Source organism: Anopheles marshallii, chromosome 3 (assembly GCF_943734725.1).
Source record: "Anopheles marshallii chromosome 3, idAnoMarsDA_429_01, whole genome shotgun sequence".
Classification (NCBI taxonomy): domain Eukaryota; kingdom Metazoa; phylum Arthropoda; class Insecta; order Diptera; family Culicidae; genus Anopheles; species Anopheles marshallii.
The window spans coordinates 28,602,415-28,621,730 of record NC_071327.1 but is presented as its reverse complement, the minus strand read 5'-3'; the positions used below and the strand labels follow the sequence as shown (position 1 = coordinate 28,621,730).

The window sequence follows — 19,316 nt, the reverse complement described above, 5'->3', positions numbered from 1 at the left end:
TACGCCCCACTGCACTTTCACATTATCTCTCATCTGTTGCTTTGCGCCGGACAAGCAACAAGGAAGGCCGGGATGCACTGGAATAGGGGGAGAGAAGGGTGTAATGGCAACGGGGTAATGGGTTTGTACTTTTCGCTTTTCGTTTTATTGCGCGGCAGGTCTTACTGTCGGTAAGTCCAGACCCCTCCCCTCCCACCTCACAGGAGGTGGAGGATCACCGTCAACTCGACTGAAGGAATTGCAATAACAGACAGACGGGACTGGACAGAAGAGCTTTTTCGGAAAATGAAGCGCATTTTCTTGCAGCAACAGCAGTAACTAGCGACAGATTTTTCTCCCATTTGCTTGCAGGATTAAGCGTGAGCTGGGCTTTGGGAGGTGCGAATACTCCCGCAGTAACTCACAGCAGTGAGCGTGACGTGAAAGCTAATGCACAAGCAGGCTTTGCAAAGGATGGGGGAGTTTTCATGTTGATTAACGTGTCGTTTAGTAAAAAGTTTACGATATTTTTGTTTTCATTCAAGAGTGTCGTAATGACCGTGATGGTGGAAAGACTTTAACTTGTAACTTGATGACAGGAGCTCACACACTTCGCACTTTTTGGATAACATCAGCAGCACTTTTGAACGATCCGAAACGTTTGTTCGTGTGCCAATTCTTTACTACCCATTCCCAATTTTAAAGTTAAATCGCCCTTGTGCCATGAAAGATAGGAATTTGTTCGTGAAATCAAAATTGATCATGATGGGAGTTTATGACCCAAAGTTACATCTTCAACACAGTATGTAAATCTTGTAAAGATGCTACGTCCCATGTTTAACATATCAACTTCATTTGAAAATGTTATGTTCACCGAACAAACTCCATAAGGCTGTATTTTATCCAAGTTGTCTACAGCTGAAGTTACTCTGAACATTTCTCCAAGAAATCCCAGATGAGCCTGTACCAACTTTGAGGTTTGGAAGACACTTACGTGTCTTTTTTTTCTTTTTAAATTGTAAGAGCATGAATTGTATCCTCTTGTACTCGTCGATACTTACTTTATACTGCTTCTCGACTTCTAGGAGTCAAATTAGCTATTAAGTATATATACTTCCATGTCTGCGTATCTACTGGCTTTATTGATGATACTGTGAACATTTAAAATAAAAGTTTAATTTTTTAAATTTTAAAATAAAGTAATATTTGAAAAAAAAAAAAACTTCAATTGTTAAGATTTTTAATATGTTTTATTTTGCTTATCATTGTGTTGTTACCAAAGGATTACAAATTCCATCACTACACTGCTGCTAGAATAGTGCGCATCCGTAAATGTTGCCGCCTGTCGTGTGTTTTGCTTTCCTTACGAAAAGCTCTACTCTCATACGTCATACAATTCTCTACCGGTGATGTGTGTTCCTTGCAAATTGGTTCCATTCATTTGTCCAGCGGAAGTTGCCGTGCTAAATGCTTCCGGTTACCGGGGTTTGCACCTGTTTTCATTCTACTTTGGTTTTTCCATTTTCGTTTTTGATAATTGTTTCACGTGTAGATTTTCCGCTAAAAACTATTTCATTATGCATTATGGCTTGATTTTACAGTGGTTAATCTATCGAGAAGCTCTTTGTTATTTTCCATTCGGGTACGACACACACGGTGTCAGGTTGACTTACGGTTACGAAAAGCGAGCGAATACATTCCGGTACAGAAGTTTACTACAACTATCATTGTTTGACTTTCACTATGCAGGCTGCTGATTGATTGATCGTAGTATTTTGTTCGAATCAAGTTCACCAACGTTAGTTTCGATTTTTTTCGATTGATTGATCTAATTGAATTGTATTTCTAACGTTACTCGTTTATGTTTTTGTTGTTGTTGTACGGATTACTGCGCTAGCGGTATATTTCAAACAATTGTCTCATCTGCTTCGTTTTATCAGAAGTTTATCTTCTTATGAGTTTCTGTTGCACCTTTCTTCTACTTAATGGAGCCAATTTAGGAAAGTTTTCGTTTTTATTTTCATTTACGGATAATGCGTATTCCCCATGATACACATCGTATTACGATTCGGATTTGTTCGCGTTACGATTCCATTAGCTACTTCGAGATTTGCAATAAAATAACTTAATTTTAAAATACAGTTCACTTTACACTTTGTACAAAATGAATGGCTTTTCGCTTCCATGCTACTATCGTTTTTTTTACCTCTGTCACTATACTCTGTACATTGATGGTGATTAAGACTAACAGGGCATATCACTCTCCCATGGCATTGTTATAGTGAATAGGTCGAATCTGGTTAAAACAATTGTTTCAATTTTAATAACTGCTGCTGCAAAAACTTGATAGCATGAGCTTGTAGTATGTTTGTTGAGTATTACGAGGCGTATTCGTAAGTTTCCTTCGTTTTTAAAGCGCCATTAGTTTATTCCAAATTCGTCCTTGCTTGCTTTCCTTTGCTTCTACTCGTGCCAGAAAGCGTTTGAGGCAAAGGAAGAGTTACAAATGCATTTAAATTAGTTAGCGCATTATGTACACAGTATTCATATCATATCCATTTCTTTAAAACAGTTGCAAAAATTAACCTTCATTATCGTAGCTTTTCATTGGGGACGATTTAAGCCGACATAAAAAAAAATCCTCTACCAACTGTTGTGCCCTATAAAAAAAGCGGGGTTTAAGCCTGGAACAATGACGAAAAAAAACAACAACACACAATCAATGTCACGTAATGTACAACTAATAATAAATATGATTTACTTTTTTTCGCATCGACTGCAAAACAATAAAGCAGGATCGACTGCAATAATGAACCACAAATAATTGAACATCACCACATCAACCCTGAAGCGGTTGCGCACCGGGAGAGTGAAATTCGTTTAATACGACACGTGTGTTGTTGGCTTTTGTTGTTGAACCAATAATTGGATAGACGTTCCCGTTAATGCTTTGCCAGTGCCGAAAATTGACAGTCGGTCACTGTAGTGACAAGTGCAAAAATAAAATCGACACCACTTCGTGCCGGTGTTCCATGAGTATGGAACACTCAGAACGTATGCTGTTGTTCCAGGGCGGACAATTATAATGAACGTTAATTCAATATGTGGTTCTTATACTGGGATTTCTGCTTTCAGTTTCGACTTTTACCCTTTTGCCCGGTTTTATTCCTACCCTGTCTCACGCGCAATTTTATCGCAATGGAGTGCGAACCGTATTAATCGATTTCGAATCGATTTCACACGTCCCGTTTCTATAATGGGTGCACCAGTTATTTTGAATCTCATCCGCTGCGTGGTAGTGTTTGCGCTTTGTTTTTTACTTTCCAATCAGAGCATCATTTTATTTGCGATTATTTTATCATTTTCGCTCTGTTTTTTCTTCCGCTGGCTCTTACCTGGCCAATTAATAAATCGCCAACGGCCGGATACTGGTGCCCAATCATTTGCGACTCGTTATATGCATGTTTATCACGAGTGCTGAATTTTTCATTCAGCATCATTTAATCATTATTCATCGATAAAAAAGGAAACACGGCTGACCCGGTTAATTGTATCGTGGATTGATTTTGTTATAAATGTAAAATTACTGCAAAAAAATAAATAAGGCTACGATGCACTGAACCAACTATCGTCGCAACTATCGGAACGGAATGTGCAGAATGTTTATCAAAAATGTTCAATTATAACACTTTTATTCGTATTGCTATTTACTTCATGTCAGTTGTGCAACAAAAAGCTCCAAAACAGTACACGCCACAAAGCCTAGTATGCAAATGCTGTACATTATCTTGTATCATCTCGAAGTGCAAACACTGGTTCAGTTTTGCATTAGCATAGCCGCGATTAATCGGCCGCGAACCGTACCGGTGTATTATATTTCTGCATTAATTGGACATAGAACGGGAGGTGGCACGGAAGCTACGAAACAGCACCGTAGACACGTGCCCTTAAAAGTAACAATTTGCCGCTTTCACTCCGATGTTGCACAGATCGGTCTCATTTGCTAGCGTGTGTTGTATGAAAAAAATAAAACCCACCAAGAAACTACCTATTGAGCACCCTTCTGACCTCACGAAAGCCGTTTCGAAGGATTCTGCACACAGGGTGAAACGATTGAAACGAGAATATGCAAATATGGGCTCATCTCTCCCCGATCCGAGTGGCCAATTCGGTACATTTCTATTAGCATTTGCGCATCGAACAAGGTTTTGCTTCGAGCGATCGGACGACACGGACCGACGGAAGGTGGAAAAGTTGCGAACAAAATCGTGGGCAGTGATTGAAACCAACCGATAAAACGATGGCGTTCCGGTTCGAAGTTCAACCGTGGGAGACACATCAGTTGGTCTGCGATGGAACCGCTTACATATGTGACCGTTTTTTCTTGTTTCGTTCGAGATATTGTTCACATTCTTACCGACATACGATGTGTCAATGTGATTACGGTACGAATGTACCATTTGTTTTATGCATGAAACGTTACGATGGAGCTTTTATAACTGAGAAAAGGTTTGTACAGAAAAGAAAAGAAACATTACTCCATTCAATAAACATTCCCTGGAACATATCCCCCGAAAAGATTGTTTTTGATTTTTTGTTTTTTTTTTTAATTTAAAACAGTTTCTAATACCTAGTTGTGATTATACAAGAGCAACTTTCTACACGCCACATACTACATAAACCTTTTCACTACACTCCGGTCAAACGTTAGTACCTTACCGTGTTAGCGAACGGTGGAAGGAACGTGTGAACCTCGATCGATCAGATTGCCGGGTCGGTGGATCGCGGTTCAACCGATTTCTAGTGATAGTCCATGCGGGGAGCATCCAACCCAGTGTGCAGGGTCAGTGTCACGCCACGGTTGACGCTTACGGCCGGATAGAACACACCGTACAGATCGCGGAACGCTACCGAACCCTGCGGCATCTCGTTGACGATGAAATGAAGCGTGTGCCGTTCGAGGTCGAGCAACACACCGACCGTACTGCCCGTCGAAATGCCGCCCTCGACGCGTCGCTCGTGCACGCTGTTATGCTGGAACCAGGACCGCTGCCTATCGATGTACATCGCGAAACCCTTGTCGTCTTTGCCTGCAACCAAATCGGGAAAAGAAAACAGACAAAACACTCGCATTAGTTGTGTGCCGTCGTTCCAGGTTGCAGAGATGCTGCAGCAGCATCACATTACGGCGACTTACCAAGCATCTTATCGCGGGCCACATCTAGCCTCGCCACGCCAAATGCCGGATCTGTGTCGGCGGTGTACTTGTCGATGGTGAACTCCCAGTAGTGCACGCCCCGGGAAAACCCGACCGAACCGAGCGCAACCCGGTGCTCCCAGCCGTCCGCCGATACGGTTTGGTTTTCGTTGGAAAAGTTCAGCCCGGAGCAGGGACCGCCGCTAAGGACCGAATCGAATGTGAACCAAGCAACTGGAAGGAAAAGAAAGTGGTTTTCATTTTGCACGAGGAAATCGATACATCGTATGGGTGGTATTGGTTGTAAAATAAACGAGCGTGCAGAGAATCGGTTCTAAAGTATTTTGTTAAATGCTGAAATATAAATTCTTACAACACTTCAATTCACCGCAACTGATAATTCACGGAAAACGCCCACTCCTCGCAGTAAAATGGAACAAGTTTTTCATCGTAGTTTATTTGATGCTGTCCAGAACCTCCTATACCAGAAAAACGATAGAGGCTCACAGTACTATAGCAGTGGCAAAATGTATTCCAGCATACGATACCCACCAGCCACCACCAACGATGCTTGACGAAGCATATAAACATCCCTTTTTAAATTGCGTCCTGCTGCAGCACGATAGGACCGTACACTAACCATTCATGTTATTTACAGACCACGATCGATGTGAAACACCGTGAAAAAGGCATTTAAGCAACAAACATAACACCTGAAAGGTGGAATGTGCACGCAGGAAAAAAAAACGTTAGTTCCACCGCAAATACATCGCCCCAAAATGGCGTTACATTAAACGAAACGGGTTGAAATGGAATAGATACGGATGGACGGTAGCAACAAGGACTGAGTCGAACATTAAAGGTTCGGGTGGAGGAATACTGTGGTAGCAATTTTCCAGTTCGTTTTAAGCATCAGTGCATTCGATAAATACATCACCGATTGTGGCAAAAGATGAATGCTACCCACCATTGTGGGTATATCCTCTTCAAAAGCATGAATGATAGTGCTGCCTGTCTTGAACTGAAAAATGGAATGGAATCGCATAAATTCCTTTTATCTGCAATTTAAATGGTGCATAGTTTTGAAAATAACTTTAATTTGTCGGGATTATTCAAATTTATGAGGGTTTTCTTTTATCGTCCAAAACCACGTTTCAAGTAGGAACTATTCCGGATGAATCGTCCATTTAACTTGCTCGATTCATATTTTTCACATTTTCCATCCATTTAATAGTTCGACGCCTGTAACAAAGAAATGGTTAAATCTATCTTTGAAACTTCAAAATGGTAGAAAGTGTAGAATTTCACAGATAGAACCACCCTATCATACCTCTGAACATCTACAACCGCTATTTTCGAGTGTCTGTTATCGTCACTTCCAACTGACAGCGATTTGTGCACCGCGATTGATGGTCTGGTCTCTAACACGCTAGTCCCAAGGTTTGGTCCGTTCAGATGGCCCATATGACTGGCGGTTCGGCTGCGGTTGTCCTCATCCTGCTGCACATTCATGCTTTGGACTGACTGCACCGACTGGTGGTTGGTACGGTTCGTCAACTCCATGTTCATCATGACCCGAGCATCCGTGATGACCTGCCAGCACTTGGTCATGCTGTTGGCCAGCACCGTCACATTACGACCGAGAACGGCATTCTTCCGCGTGATGGCACTACAAATTTCCTGCAGCAACACGTACAGCTCCGCCACTAGCAGCAACTCCAGGCCGCCCTGTGCTATCTTTAAAGCTATCGCTTGGATACAGTCGCATTCGACCGTTCCACTACTTCCCAGCAGGACCATCGATCTGCGTGCCTGCAACGTACAGCGTTTGTTTAGATTCTCTTGCAGTTCCTCAAGTTTTTCGAGTGAACTGTCCAGTTTGTTGCGCCCAACTGATACCTCCGACGCATCATCGTTCGCTTCGTCCTCAGTGTGCGCTTCGTCCTCCGGTTCAGATTTGATTTCCTCCGTTTCTTTCTCATCCTGTTCACTGCCAAACTCTTCCTTGATGGAAAGTGGTTCAAATTGTTCTATTTCATCACTGATACGAACGCTCTTTCGTGATTCCTTAGAAGGATTAATCACCAGTCTGCCTATTGCATCCTCCTCATACACCGCTAGACGTTTTCGTAGTTCAGCAAGCTCTTCCTGGCATATACGAACATCATCGGAAGGCATCAACTCCTTTCCTTCAGCCGTCTCTTGCATGTTCTGTTTGTTCTGAAGTTGCTCAATCAATTCGTTCTTTTCGGCCAGCTGGGATAACAACGAATTCAACTTAGCACTATCGTCACCAACTTCCTGCTGCAGCACTGGCATAGTTTGAGGAAGGCCTTCACCCTTATCCATGGTTTCCTGCAGCGTCTTCAATTGCTGTTCCCTTTCCTGCAGCTCTTTTTCTAGCGTAACTATTTTTTCCAGAAGGTTTGCATTTTCCTCCACACTAATCGAGGTCACAGGCATTGCATTGGAGGCCTCCTTCAGTCCGGAAATGACTTGCTCCAGCTGTGTAATTTTGTTGGCCTTTTGTACACAACATTCTGCACCCCCACCAGAATCAACCTGAATCGAGGAACTTGGCACCGATCGTACTTTTGATTGAAGTTCTGCGACAGTAGCTTGGTTTTTGACTAGGTCTTCCCGAAGCTTTTCATTTTCCGCCTGTAATGCATTTAGCTTCTCATTTGTTGTAAGGAGCTCCAGTTGTCCCACGGCCTCATCGGATGGCGTTCTATCACTGGTTAGCTGGTCTAGTTGCAGCTTCAATCGTCCCAATTCCTTACAGTCAGCAATGGAAGTTTCACGCAGAGCGGCAAACTTCTCAGTTGTTTCCATTAACTCACGTTGACACTCTGATAATTCGTGCCGAAGGTCCAATACCTGCTGTTGAAATGCACTTTCTTCAGCGACTGTTTTTGTTATACTGGTACTTTGATCTAACTCTTCAATGTGTTGCTTTTGCTGGTTGATACGTTTATTAAGTTCTTCGATTTGTTGCAGATGTCTGGCGCAGTTCGAACAAGCATCTACAATCTCAAGATCTTCGTGCGGGATTCTCTCTATGGTCGTTTCTGAAATGGTTGTACGAGATCCATACGGATCATCCGTGGATTCATCAAAAAGTCGATCATGGGAAGATCGATTCAAGGTATGAACTTGACTCTTCAGTTGATTCAATTCAATTGATTGCTGTTCGTACATGTTCTATAAGTTTTGAACGAAAGCAACATAGTTAATGCATCGAGACTAGCAACACGTTGTTCCCTTCAACTTACCACCAACATTTCAATTTGTTCCTCACACAATTCTCTACGATGTAGCTCGTCTTTTAGGTTCTGTTTTAGTTCCACTGCCCTCAATCGGTATTGCTGTGCACGCTGAGCTTCTTTTGCCAGCTTCCGCTTCTGCTGCGTCAAGTTATCATGCTCGGCTTTAAACAGGGTCAGCTCACTTTCCAATCGATCATAGTCCTTTGCTTTGAACTTGAGAAAATTATTTTCAGCCTCAACGTTCACACGATCTCCTTGATTATCAGCACTTGCAGAATCTGCGGCAGCTTGTAATGCTTTAATTTGATTCCGCAAGGTTTGCATTTCCTGCTCGAGATTTTCATTATAGTCCCGTAGGTCAATGATCATTTGGCTAATTTCGGCGAGTTCCTGCTCATCAAACTGGTTCGTCTCCTGTTGCAGATCATGACAAACAGCGATCCGTTCGATTTCGGCACTGAGCAAAAGGTTCACTTCTTGTAATTCATTCAGTTTTTCATCGAGAGATTCAGTTTTTTTCATCAGCTCTTGTTTGGTTTCCTCTAACGATTCAATCGCGCTGTGCTTCTTTTTCACCTCATCCCTTAGACTCAGGATATAGTCGGCTAAATTATCGGCATCCAGACGAACTAGAATTTCTTTCGTTAGTTCTGCCCCGGAAAAGAACTGTTTGAAAAAAAGATAACTTAATGTGCACCAATCATCCGCAAAAGTATATCCTTACGTGAATTGGAATTTTAGCAGCTTGCGATAGTGCCCGATTGGCGACATCCCCAATAAATTGCGACTGCTTCAGTCCATCTCGCGACCAGGCACGGTAGTCGTAGCAAGAGCTGTACGATTTCAACACAGCATCACTACGTTTGCGACTCGGTAATGTTGGGACTTCGTTCGGGAATGCAATGCTTAGAAATTGTCTTTGGGTGGTGTACGACATCTTTTCCCAACAAACGCTTCTGCTAGGAACTCCTCTCTTTAGCTTGCCAACCGAGAAAGATTGTATTCACGACGAATGATGAACTCTCGAGCAACACCCAGTACGATTCATCAAAGACTACTACGTAATAGTGTCATTTCATAAAACCCCAAAACATTGGTTACTAAGCAACACTTTTCATGCCGACAACGAAATTACTTTTCAAATAGGCTCATATTTTCATCTCATTCGTGCAGCTAGAGCCAAACAAGCAGGGCAAAAGTGACACTAATGAGAAGACGGAATCATTATGTGCTTGGCAAGAACACACTTCTTATGTGGTAGCTTGCATATTCACCCGAAAGAATCTTCTCAAGCATTCACTTCGCTTTTGGAGTTCTTTCACAACGGAAAGGAAAAAAAACGTAATTTTCTCCATCATAAAACAGCAGAGACACGTGCTGCGCACCGAAGGTTTAGCTTCCGTTCCCGTGAACAAGTGCTTAATCTGTGTTTGCAAAATACGACCACCACCGTTGCGATGGTATACAGTATTGTGCTGTGTCCTCTTGGGAAGTCAGTAAACACGATGCTAGGTGCCCAGCAGAGAAATGCCACACTCATCTGTCTCGGAATAATCCTGCATCCCTTGGCAGTAGGGTTTTGTTTCTTTTTTCCTCTGTTCTCATACTATGCTACGAACCTCACTAGCTCTACACTTTATTTCAATCAACCACCACCGTCACGATGTGTGTGTATGTGTGTTTGTGTACTTAGGGCGTAACGTTGCAACAACCGATCCAACTTACCTTCTGCCGTCTGTAATCCAATAAGCTCGGAATATTCACCCTCGCCGGTGTTGTTGAAGGCTTTAACACGTGCGTTGTACATGGAGTTGAAGTGCAGTCCGTCGACGGTGCAGATTGTTTCCTTGCCGCAATAGACCTCCTGCACAGGGCGAAAGCATTGAAGAAAAAGAAAGGATGTGTTTAAAAAACAAGGGTTATTATTAAATGCATTTCATTGCAATTTGTACTCATTTATATGTTATATCAATTTTAACAGGTTTTCATAATTAATATGCTTTTAACTAAGTAAATATTTTCTGTATGAAACTTTATATGAACTTTTATACTTTTATTCCTGTGATGTTTTTTTTCTTTGGGAAAAACGTTAAATTTGTACAACAACCTCTAAAACGCTAACAATTGTGCAATACCCTGTCTGACATGTTGGTCATGAACTGAATATTTATGCTTCTGTCGATTCACTGTCTCTGGTTGCAGCACTTCAATTGCATAAAGAGCAGACCCGTGTACAATGATGCAATCCTGGGCGCTGGTTGACTCAAGAGGACGAGTTTTGAATTTTTAATTCCCTTCGGAGGAGCTTTAAGCAAACCTTTGCCATTCCCCAACGGCACGGATCGATGTTTTTCATCATTATCCTGCGTTTTGGGGTGTACCTCGAGTAGCAAATACACTTAAGAGAGGAAACTGTTTTTTTTTTCTTCCGGATTGAAATAAGCGACACAAGTGACTCATGTTTTATTCCCTTTCCTACTGTCTGGAAGATGACTAGGAAAAACCCCGGAGTTGTTTTTACGATTGTGAGCATAATCAGTCGGAGTAAAAGGAAGCAATGCTCACATCCACCATGGTAGCATGACATATGGAAAGGTGAAGGTTCATACGGTTCAAACGGTATGTGACCGGGGTTAACAGTAATTACCATGAATTTTCTTTTTTGTGACAATCTAACCTCGGATATCTTGTTCAGCCATTTCTTGCTGTCTTGGCTTATGTTTAAACCCAGCAGAATAATTAGCCCTGCATATAAGGCAATCGAAAGTAACAATAATAAGATAGACAAAATACATTAATTCAATCTCATAGTGATCAATCAACATTGTTGTGAGCGAAAAGTTACTAGTGACATACATTTGAAGGTGATTGACGGGAATCGATCGAAACTTATCTTAATCTATCTGAGCCAATAATATGGGATCAACAGCTCCAGGATCACTTATGTAAGGCAAAAAGTTATGGGAATTATTTACTGCAAATAATATAGGAAAGTTGGAATCGGAACGAGCTGATCAAATCGCAAATTTTGGAGCATTTACCATCACTAACTATTACTGACAAACAAACTAAATTGTTTTCAATAATAATTTGGGGTAAAAAAATCAGTTGACGGAACAGAGCTCATCTAAACTTTGTGTATCAATTTCACAAGAATTTTTTAGTTGTGAAATTAAAATATCGACAGCAAGTTCGTTTATGGGAAAGTAAAGTACCAAAAGAACTATTGTAAACAATTCCGCAACCATAAACATTAAGTAAAACATTAAAACCATTGAAGAAACATAAAGTAACACACACTTCCAACATATTTCAACACTTTAAATTAAAGCTTATTGAAAAATTCATGTAACTAAGTAACAAATAAGAGTATTCTAAAATTTCTACTTGAGCTTAGTTCGGCGAAAAGCGATTACAAGCTAGCTTATCAAACATTCACCTACGTATGCGGTAACCACAATATCTACTCGCCACCATGTGTATAACCGATTCCTTGCTATGGCTCTGGAAGCAATTCTGATAAAGTGTGACATGGAACTACCTTCCCGCAACAGCAAAAAAACACACTTTTCTCTCCCGTTTGAATATAACCACATTGGAAGCGTTATCGCCCTCGTGCTTAGAACCGTGCCGTGTCTGAAGATGCAAAGTTCTCCGACCACCGAACAACGTCACTTGACATGATACGGTCGGTGCATGGCCTGCAGCCATTTCGTAGCAGAGCTGCTACTCTTGTGCGTCGTCGTAGTCGTCGTCGTCGTCTGCTGCCATTGCAAAAATATTACACCAGCTACCGTCAACCGTGCGTCAGCAGAACGGACGATACCCAAAGACCGAGTTGGGGCCGGGTTTCGGTGGGGGAGGCGCAAATATGGAACCCGAATGGCATTCCATAAGATATGAAAATCGCTTTCGCTGTGGTCTCAGCTCAGCAGGGAATGGAAAAGAATGTATGGTTTGCACACACTCGCCAAAAAAGAAAAGAAACCCAAAAAGGACGATTTCAGCACGCGATAGTAGTCGGATGGTTGCAATGGAACACAATGTGTGTATGTGTGGTTTCCCGCGCAAGTAGGTTTGTATGTGCAATATTTCTTTATTTTCCGAGCGGAATAAGTTTTTTGTTATTCTTGTCTGTGCACTGTTCTACTGCTGATGGAGTGTCAGACCGGAACCGGAACAAAAAGGGAACCGGCCCACACAATCACTGTGTGCCCAACGTGGTGTGCGTCATGGGGATCTCCCCGGATAAGGATGGTCCCATCGGAGTCGGGGAAGGAATGTCATATTGCGCTCGCAAAAAATATAGTCATTCGTTCATACCGAGCCGGCGTTTGCTATTGTTGGTTGGACGAAAAATGAAAGATTTTATGCACGGCTGCCATCCCGGGGACGTTGATTGTTTGTCGGTCGAGGTGAGAATCAACTTAAATTTGAATCTTCTTGGTCTTGGTGCGGACAATTCTTCCCGATGGGGGTTGGAAACAGATTTGTGTTGAGTTTGAATTTTGAATGAGTTTGCAACATAACATCATGCCCATTCCGACGGTTCCCATCGAGAATTTGAATTCAGACATGTCAGTAATGTTTACGCTATAAAGATTCCACCATGTCAACGTTATTCTTATGAAGAATACACCTAATAATGTCGTTAATGGATTTTTGCAAGATTCTATATTATTTTAAAACATTTATTTTTCAACACTCATGTTTCATTGTCATATCCACCAAGCATCCTTTTTCTAATATAATAATTTTTAATGTCTTGGTGTTGGATAAAGCTAGACTCTACCTGATATAGAAGTATTTTTTATTAAGTTATTCTTCAGACATAATGAAACAAATTTAAATGGAATAAATTAGCTTAAGCTAATTTAATATTATCAGTATATAAAAATAATGAAAAATATATAAAAAATATAGCCATTCAGTTATGTTAAATTATGATATCAAATAAATATTTAAATTTTCCTAAGTAAATAGAACGTTTATTCACGGAAAGGTCCAAATTTGCAACCGAATTCGAGACTCACAGATGAAATATTTTTTTTTTTAGTTTTTGAGCTTTTTGAATGATAAATGATAATAAACCTGTTAATTGTTGGCAAATGTTCAACACATTACATAGTTTGAAAAGCATTAAAGTAAATAAAATACAACCAATGTTATAGATAACAAAAACAGATTACGATAACAACCAGTTTAAAGCAAAGAGGGACTGCTTTGAATACAATTCACTGCTGCTAATAAGCTACCTTCAAACCCAAAGTACCATATAATGAAGTCACGCTGCTTACATGGGTGACAATTGGCCTGTAGTAGTGTTTTCTTCCTTTTTTCCCTTCTCAATTGACGCAAGAAAACTACCGCCCTATTACTCAACAGAATGGGCCACCGGAAGTGGTAAGGCTACTTACGAAACGACAGCTTTCAGAAAGGTTTTCCCTAACTTCAATGGCACAACGCACGTAAACGAACTCTTTGGTAAGGGGAAGAAAGGAATAAAAAATAGTTAACAAAAAATATTCTAGGAGTGCTGCTAATTTACCATGTTGTCCGATTTGGGAGATGTCCACTACCAACCTACAGCGACGACGACGACGGGCATTTGCTTCGTGCGCGTGTAGTAATATTCCCGTGTCCGGGGTGGATGAAAACCCCTTATCCACACTACAATGAGAATGTTACAATTTTCCTTTTGCCCAAAAACCACACGCGAACGCGCACACACACACACACACACCCACCGTCGTCATCATCTTCATTCATTTGCCACAAATGCCTTTGTCGTTGGAATGCATTAGTTTTCTGTCGTCCCGAAAACCCGGAAGCCATTTTCCCCGAGGGAGCATTCCACGTGTATGCCCCCACGGGGCGAAGGGTGCGTGAGGTCACTAGAGAGGTGAGGGGATTCCGTCCTGTAAGCGGACAGACCGTTGGGGTAGCAATTTATGTGCATTTTTGCCTCTAATGATCCGTACAAAGTCGACGTCGGACAACCTCCCTCGGGTTTGTTGATGGGCAGGCAAAAGGTCAATCCCTTCCTAGGACACCAAGTTTCGGACAGCTTTTAACCGTGCCCCTGCTCAGATGGTGCTGATAATGCCACACCGATGTTGTGGCCATGGTTTGACGAAGGCACTACTTTACGGGGCACAAGAAGGCGTCTGAGGGAGCGTCTTGTTCAACTACAGCAAACTCACGTACTACTTCACCGTGCGAGGTGACACTTTGATGTGTTTCAGGACAAGCGGGGATGAAAAAAAAGCCATTTCTAGGATTTCGACGCATGCGAAAGATGCCAGTGCGAGCCAGGGGTAGGTTTCCGGTGGGATTTCAAACTTTACGACACGCACCATATAATGGAATTCATTCCGTACTAGACATATTTCAGTGAGAGAGAGAGAGAGAGATTTCACGTACCAACCAACCAACATGGCGAGAATGCAGTAACTTTAACCGCGGGAGGTTATTATGGTATTAGAATACGTTTTATTCTACACCGTTTATTTGCTAAGAACTCAAAACTCAGTTGTATTATTATGTATACATTTTACGAAAATACTATGAATATACTACTTATATGTGAATACTGAGCGTACGTAGTAAGAATGTGTTAAGTTAAATATTATTATTGAATGAATTAAATCGAAACTCCACAAAACGTTGGTACAACTCTTAGTGAAGATTATCAACTCACACTCAGAGATTGAGTTATTACACTAACAGTAACATAAGTTTTAACACTCGTTATACTTAGGAATGAATTGATAGTCGTCGCAAATTATTATAACTCAAGAGTGACATCAGAAGGGCTGCACTTCAATGTGTCAGATAAAGAGTTCACTTTTCCACGCAGCTTCCCCGCTCTGAGGCAACTGATCTTAGTGATTTGTTATTCCCACCATTAGTGCTTACGACAAATGAATTAATGTACTAAGCTACAGTAAAGTTAAAGTCCTCTGTGAGGCTCAAAGCGACATAAATCAAACCAATCCTACTTTCTCCTTCTGAAATGCTGATTCACATCAAAGACAATCGGAAAGGTTTTTCCTTTCCGATGCATTGCTTCTCGATTATAGTCGACATCAATGGAAATACATCCGTAACGAAACATTGTCCTTTAGTAAATAAATCCCCAAAGTCATCATCCTGTCTTGCCTGAAGCTTCTGATGCTACCATTACCGCTTGTATGTGATAAATCCTTGCGGTAAACCGTGTGTGGTGTTCGAAACCATCCGACTTACAAAGCCGATTGGCAATCGCAAAAACCCTACCCCGGACGTCGTTGCCGTCGTTGAGACATCGTTGAGAATGTCTTTCCTTGTACCTAAAAGGAGAGTTACACCATTTCCATAGATGGAAAGCAACAGACACACCACCGATTAGGAAAAGCATCTGTTTCTGATGTGGTTTTAGCGCTTCGTTCCTTTTATCGAACCCAAGCAAACACACGGGCTGCAGTTCTGCAAAGCACTGGAAGCGCAATTGGAAAATGTGCAACCGGTAACACTTACCCGAAACTCGCCTCCGTTCCCATCGTCCAGCTCGAGCACATATCCCTGTACGAACGAATGGCTGGGCGCCTGCCATGCAACAGTTACGGAGTTATTCTCGGCCGAACAGTCCTCCGGGATGATGACGGGTGCTAGGGGCACTGTGGAAAACAACAACGAGAGTATTAGCACTGGCGGGATGGCGAAATGAAAGATGAATTATTTAAATTATGAAGCGTTTGCTGGAGCATTCCAACGCTGTTGACTGCAGCGAGTTCCGTAAGGAAGCTGCGGATACAAAAACGGAAACGGTGTGATAGTGCCGTTGAGTCGGAAAAGCTTTTCCAGCTAATGGGAAACCCGTGCGAACCGAGGCGAAATGGAATGGCAAAAAGTAAATGGAGCAATTAAAATTTAACGTAATCATAAATACTTTAAAACTATGCTCATTGGGAGGAAAATCCTTCAATGTGCTCGCTTTTTTAATGTTCGTCTCGAACGAGAAAAAAATTCAACTCTGCGATGCGTCTCTAGCGAAGCATGGTACATGGTATAATACCGTGCGAGACAAATAATACGATTTAAAAAAACAGATAAAAACGAAGTAAAAATATGTTTTACGGTAGATTTAATGACATTAAAGCGATTTTTAATTCCATACGCTTCGGATTGCGACTTACGGCGCCAGAATGTATAACATGTTGTGAAGTTAATTTCATACAAGAAAATATTGCAAGCATTCTAGGTTCGTTTGATCCAAAATATCCAATAAAAGTAATAAGACGTAACGCTTATGCATAGCCGATACGTTTCAGGAAAATGCGTATCAGACAAAAAATGGCGCCAAAAGGTATGCAAAGTACGTTACAAACCAGCAGATCGTTTGTTTTTCGGAATTTTAAAAGCTGTCTACTAGCGCAATGCTGGGATTTAGAAGTGTCTCTAAATTATTGCTTCCCAAATACCAATAAAAGCGTATTTTTACTCATTTTTGAACTCTTTGGATCAAAAGGACCACCATAAAATCATGTATGTGCATCTTAATAAAGATAAAGTTTTATCACTCTCCTCATACTTTAACAAAGTAATTACTCAACTTTATTCATGAGATAGCTCAAATGTGCCAAAAACAAACCGAATGAACGAAACGTTGCAAATAACAAACGAAACAAACCTCAAGGTAGACCGTCAACAACCTGCCAGGAATAGGCCGCCGTCAGACAATGTTGCAATTTTCAACTCAACACAACGGTAACAACCACAATCTACTACTGCTGTGCTTCTGGTGTGATTGAATGCAGTGTTGCTGCCGTTGACGCTTAAAAGTGCTTCTGCATGTGCGATACGGTTCAATAATGACCGGTCAATAAATCACCACACCACCGACAGCTTGGGAGCGAAATGCAGCAAAAAATGTGCAAAATGAGGAAAAAAAACAGTTTTTCCACACTGAATATTTTGCTTGGACGATGGACGCGTATAGAAAAAATATGCACGACAGGTTACTTTTACACATAAAACACACACATGCCGGGTTTGGGTTTTGGTAAAACGACTGCAACAACGACACTTTATGCATGGGGCGTGCGGTACCAGTTGAGATAGCACGTAATACGCACCCGGTACCGCTAAGTGGCAAGAGAGTGCAACAATGTCGTGTAACTTCACACTTTATCACATCCGGGCGTAGAACGCACCGAACGTATGAGGAGCGCACTCTGCTTATATCGTTTACGTTTATACCGAGCTTACGCAGTGTACGGTCTCGTCCATTCTTGGCGGGAGTTTGTGTTTTCTTTTTTGATGACCGTACAGCGTTATTATCAGTGCAGCCGTGACACTGTAGGTTAGTACGCGTAAAGCCCGCATGAGTGGGCTACAATTGAGGGAAGAGTGCGTTCCACTGCAGTAAGGTTGATTGGTACCGGGAGCAACAAAAAATGTACAACACCCCCTTATTCTCTACGATGCGCATTCCGAGAAGCTGTACCGGGCACAGCATGGTCGTTAAATCGATACCGATTAGTATCTCGAACCAGAGTTGCAAAGAGACACCATGAACCTCAATTTGTGAGTGGTCGCTTACTAGCGAGAAGCTCTTGGTAGAGAAAAAGAATAGAAAAAACATTACTCAAATACCCACAAACCAGGACAGAGCATCCTTGTCATGTAACGAAAACCTTCGTCAGAGATAGACATGATCGATGAAGCTTTATTTTTCCGTTGCACCGTAATGGTTTGATTCGACGTTGGCGTCAGCCCAGTTCGGATGGCCACAATCAGTGTGGTTGGGCGTTGTCAATGTTTTTGAAGTGGCGAGTGGATTTTTTGTCCGTCCGGTTCGGCACATGTATCCGCATTCTCTGGTAGAATGGAGATTGTACCTTTTGCGTTCACTGGTCTAATCAGAGGCTTTCGCCAGGACAAAGTGCGTACAAAGTGCGTATTGTAAATAACGATTGAAGGCACAAGAAGGGTACTAGAACTGTAACTGTGATAAAACGAACGACGAACACCATGGGAATTATTCCGTTTGAATGGAAAAATCTCCATACGAATTGGAGAAGATGGAAATTTGATGTAATTTCTGACGAGAAAAAAAACGTTGATCCAATAAATCTACCTATACCTAAATTCAAAAATATCCAATTCAATTATTTTCTGACTAAAATAAAGTTTAGCATTTCAAAATGAGCTATCTCAAGAATAAGTAATTAATAGTAGATAAATGCAAGTAGTAGAGCAAATAAATAGAACAAAAACTTGAAAAAAACAACTTGTCCTTTAAAACCTAGTGTGTGTCAAGTAGCTAACAATCAACTTTTGTTCGCATTGTTGTTAGACATAAAACTCGCAGAAAATGTCGTATCGATTTAACAACGCTTTATACTGTGGAGTGTTTCCATTCAACAATTTATATCAAAACTAACCTCGAATTACAACGTTAGGAATACACTGAACTCCAATTGATGAAATAAGACAACACCAAAATATATCACCCATACCCACATTCCCATATCCTATCCGGATAATCCCTTATTACTATTCAAAAATGGTACCTAATCACCAACAGAATAGCCAAAACAGATCATTATATACAACGATTTGCAAAACAATAAATAAGATAGGTTATAATTAGCTAGGATTAGAACTTCGAAAAAGATTAGGCTTAGGTTTCGTTCTTGTTACTTCTCCTTTCTCTATGTTTCTCTTTACACCTAATGCGGGTTTTTATATCAAAACTTTTTCCCCGCGCAACTCCCATCACAACGCCTAAACAGGTAACTAAAATTAAGAACGATAAGCTCAAAGATTTGTTACACATAACGAGGAAAGATAGATTCGAACCCGTTACATAATTATCAAATAATTGT

General features: G+C 41.3%; 2 protein-coding genes across 2 annotated transcripts in view; both read right to left on the bottom strand.

Annotated features, from left to right (window-relative positions):
• Nucleotides 1–4,779: 4,779 nt before the first annotated feature.
• Nucleotides 4,780–19,316, bottom strand: part of LOC128710895 (E3 ubiquitin-protein ligase TRIM9) — an 86,188-nt gene continuing 71,651 nt past the window's right edge. Inside the window, exons 7-10 of the mRNA XM_053805753.1 lie at nt 15,964–16,103; nt 10,171–10,309; nt 5,177–5,410; nt 4,780–5,069 (exon numbers count right to left, since the gene is read on the bottom strand). Of these exons, the coding sequence (XP_053661728.1) occupies nt 4,780–5,069; nt 5,177–5,410; nt 10,171–10,309; nt 15,964–16,103 (803 nt within the window). The remainder of the gene's footprint in view (nt 5,070–5,176; nt 5,411–10,170; nt 10,310–15,963; nt 16,104–19,316) is intronic.
• Nucleotides 6,364–9,382, bottom strand: LOC128710894 (uncharacterized). The gene is made up of 4 exons (XM_053805752.1): nt 9,170–9,382; nt 8,452–9,111; nt 6,507–8,380; nt 6,364–6,418 (listed from the first exon to the last, which is right to left on the bottom strand). Exons 1-4 carry the CDS (start codon nt 9,380–9,382, stop codon nt 6,364–6,366), a joined length of 2,802 nt encoding a protein of 933 aa, XP_053661727.1.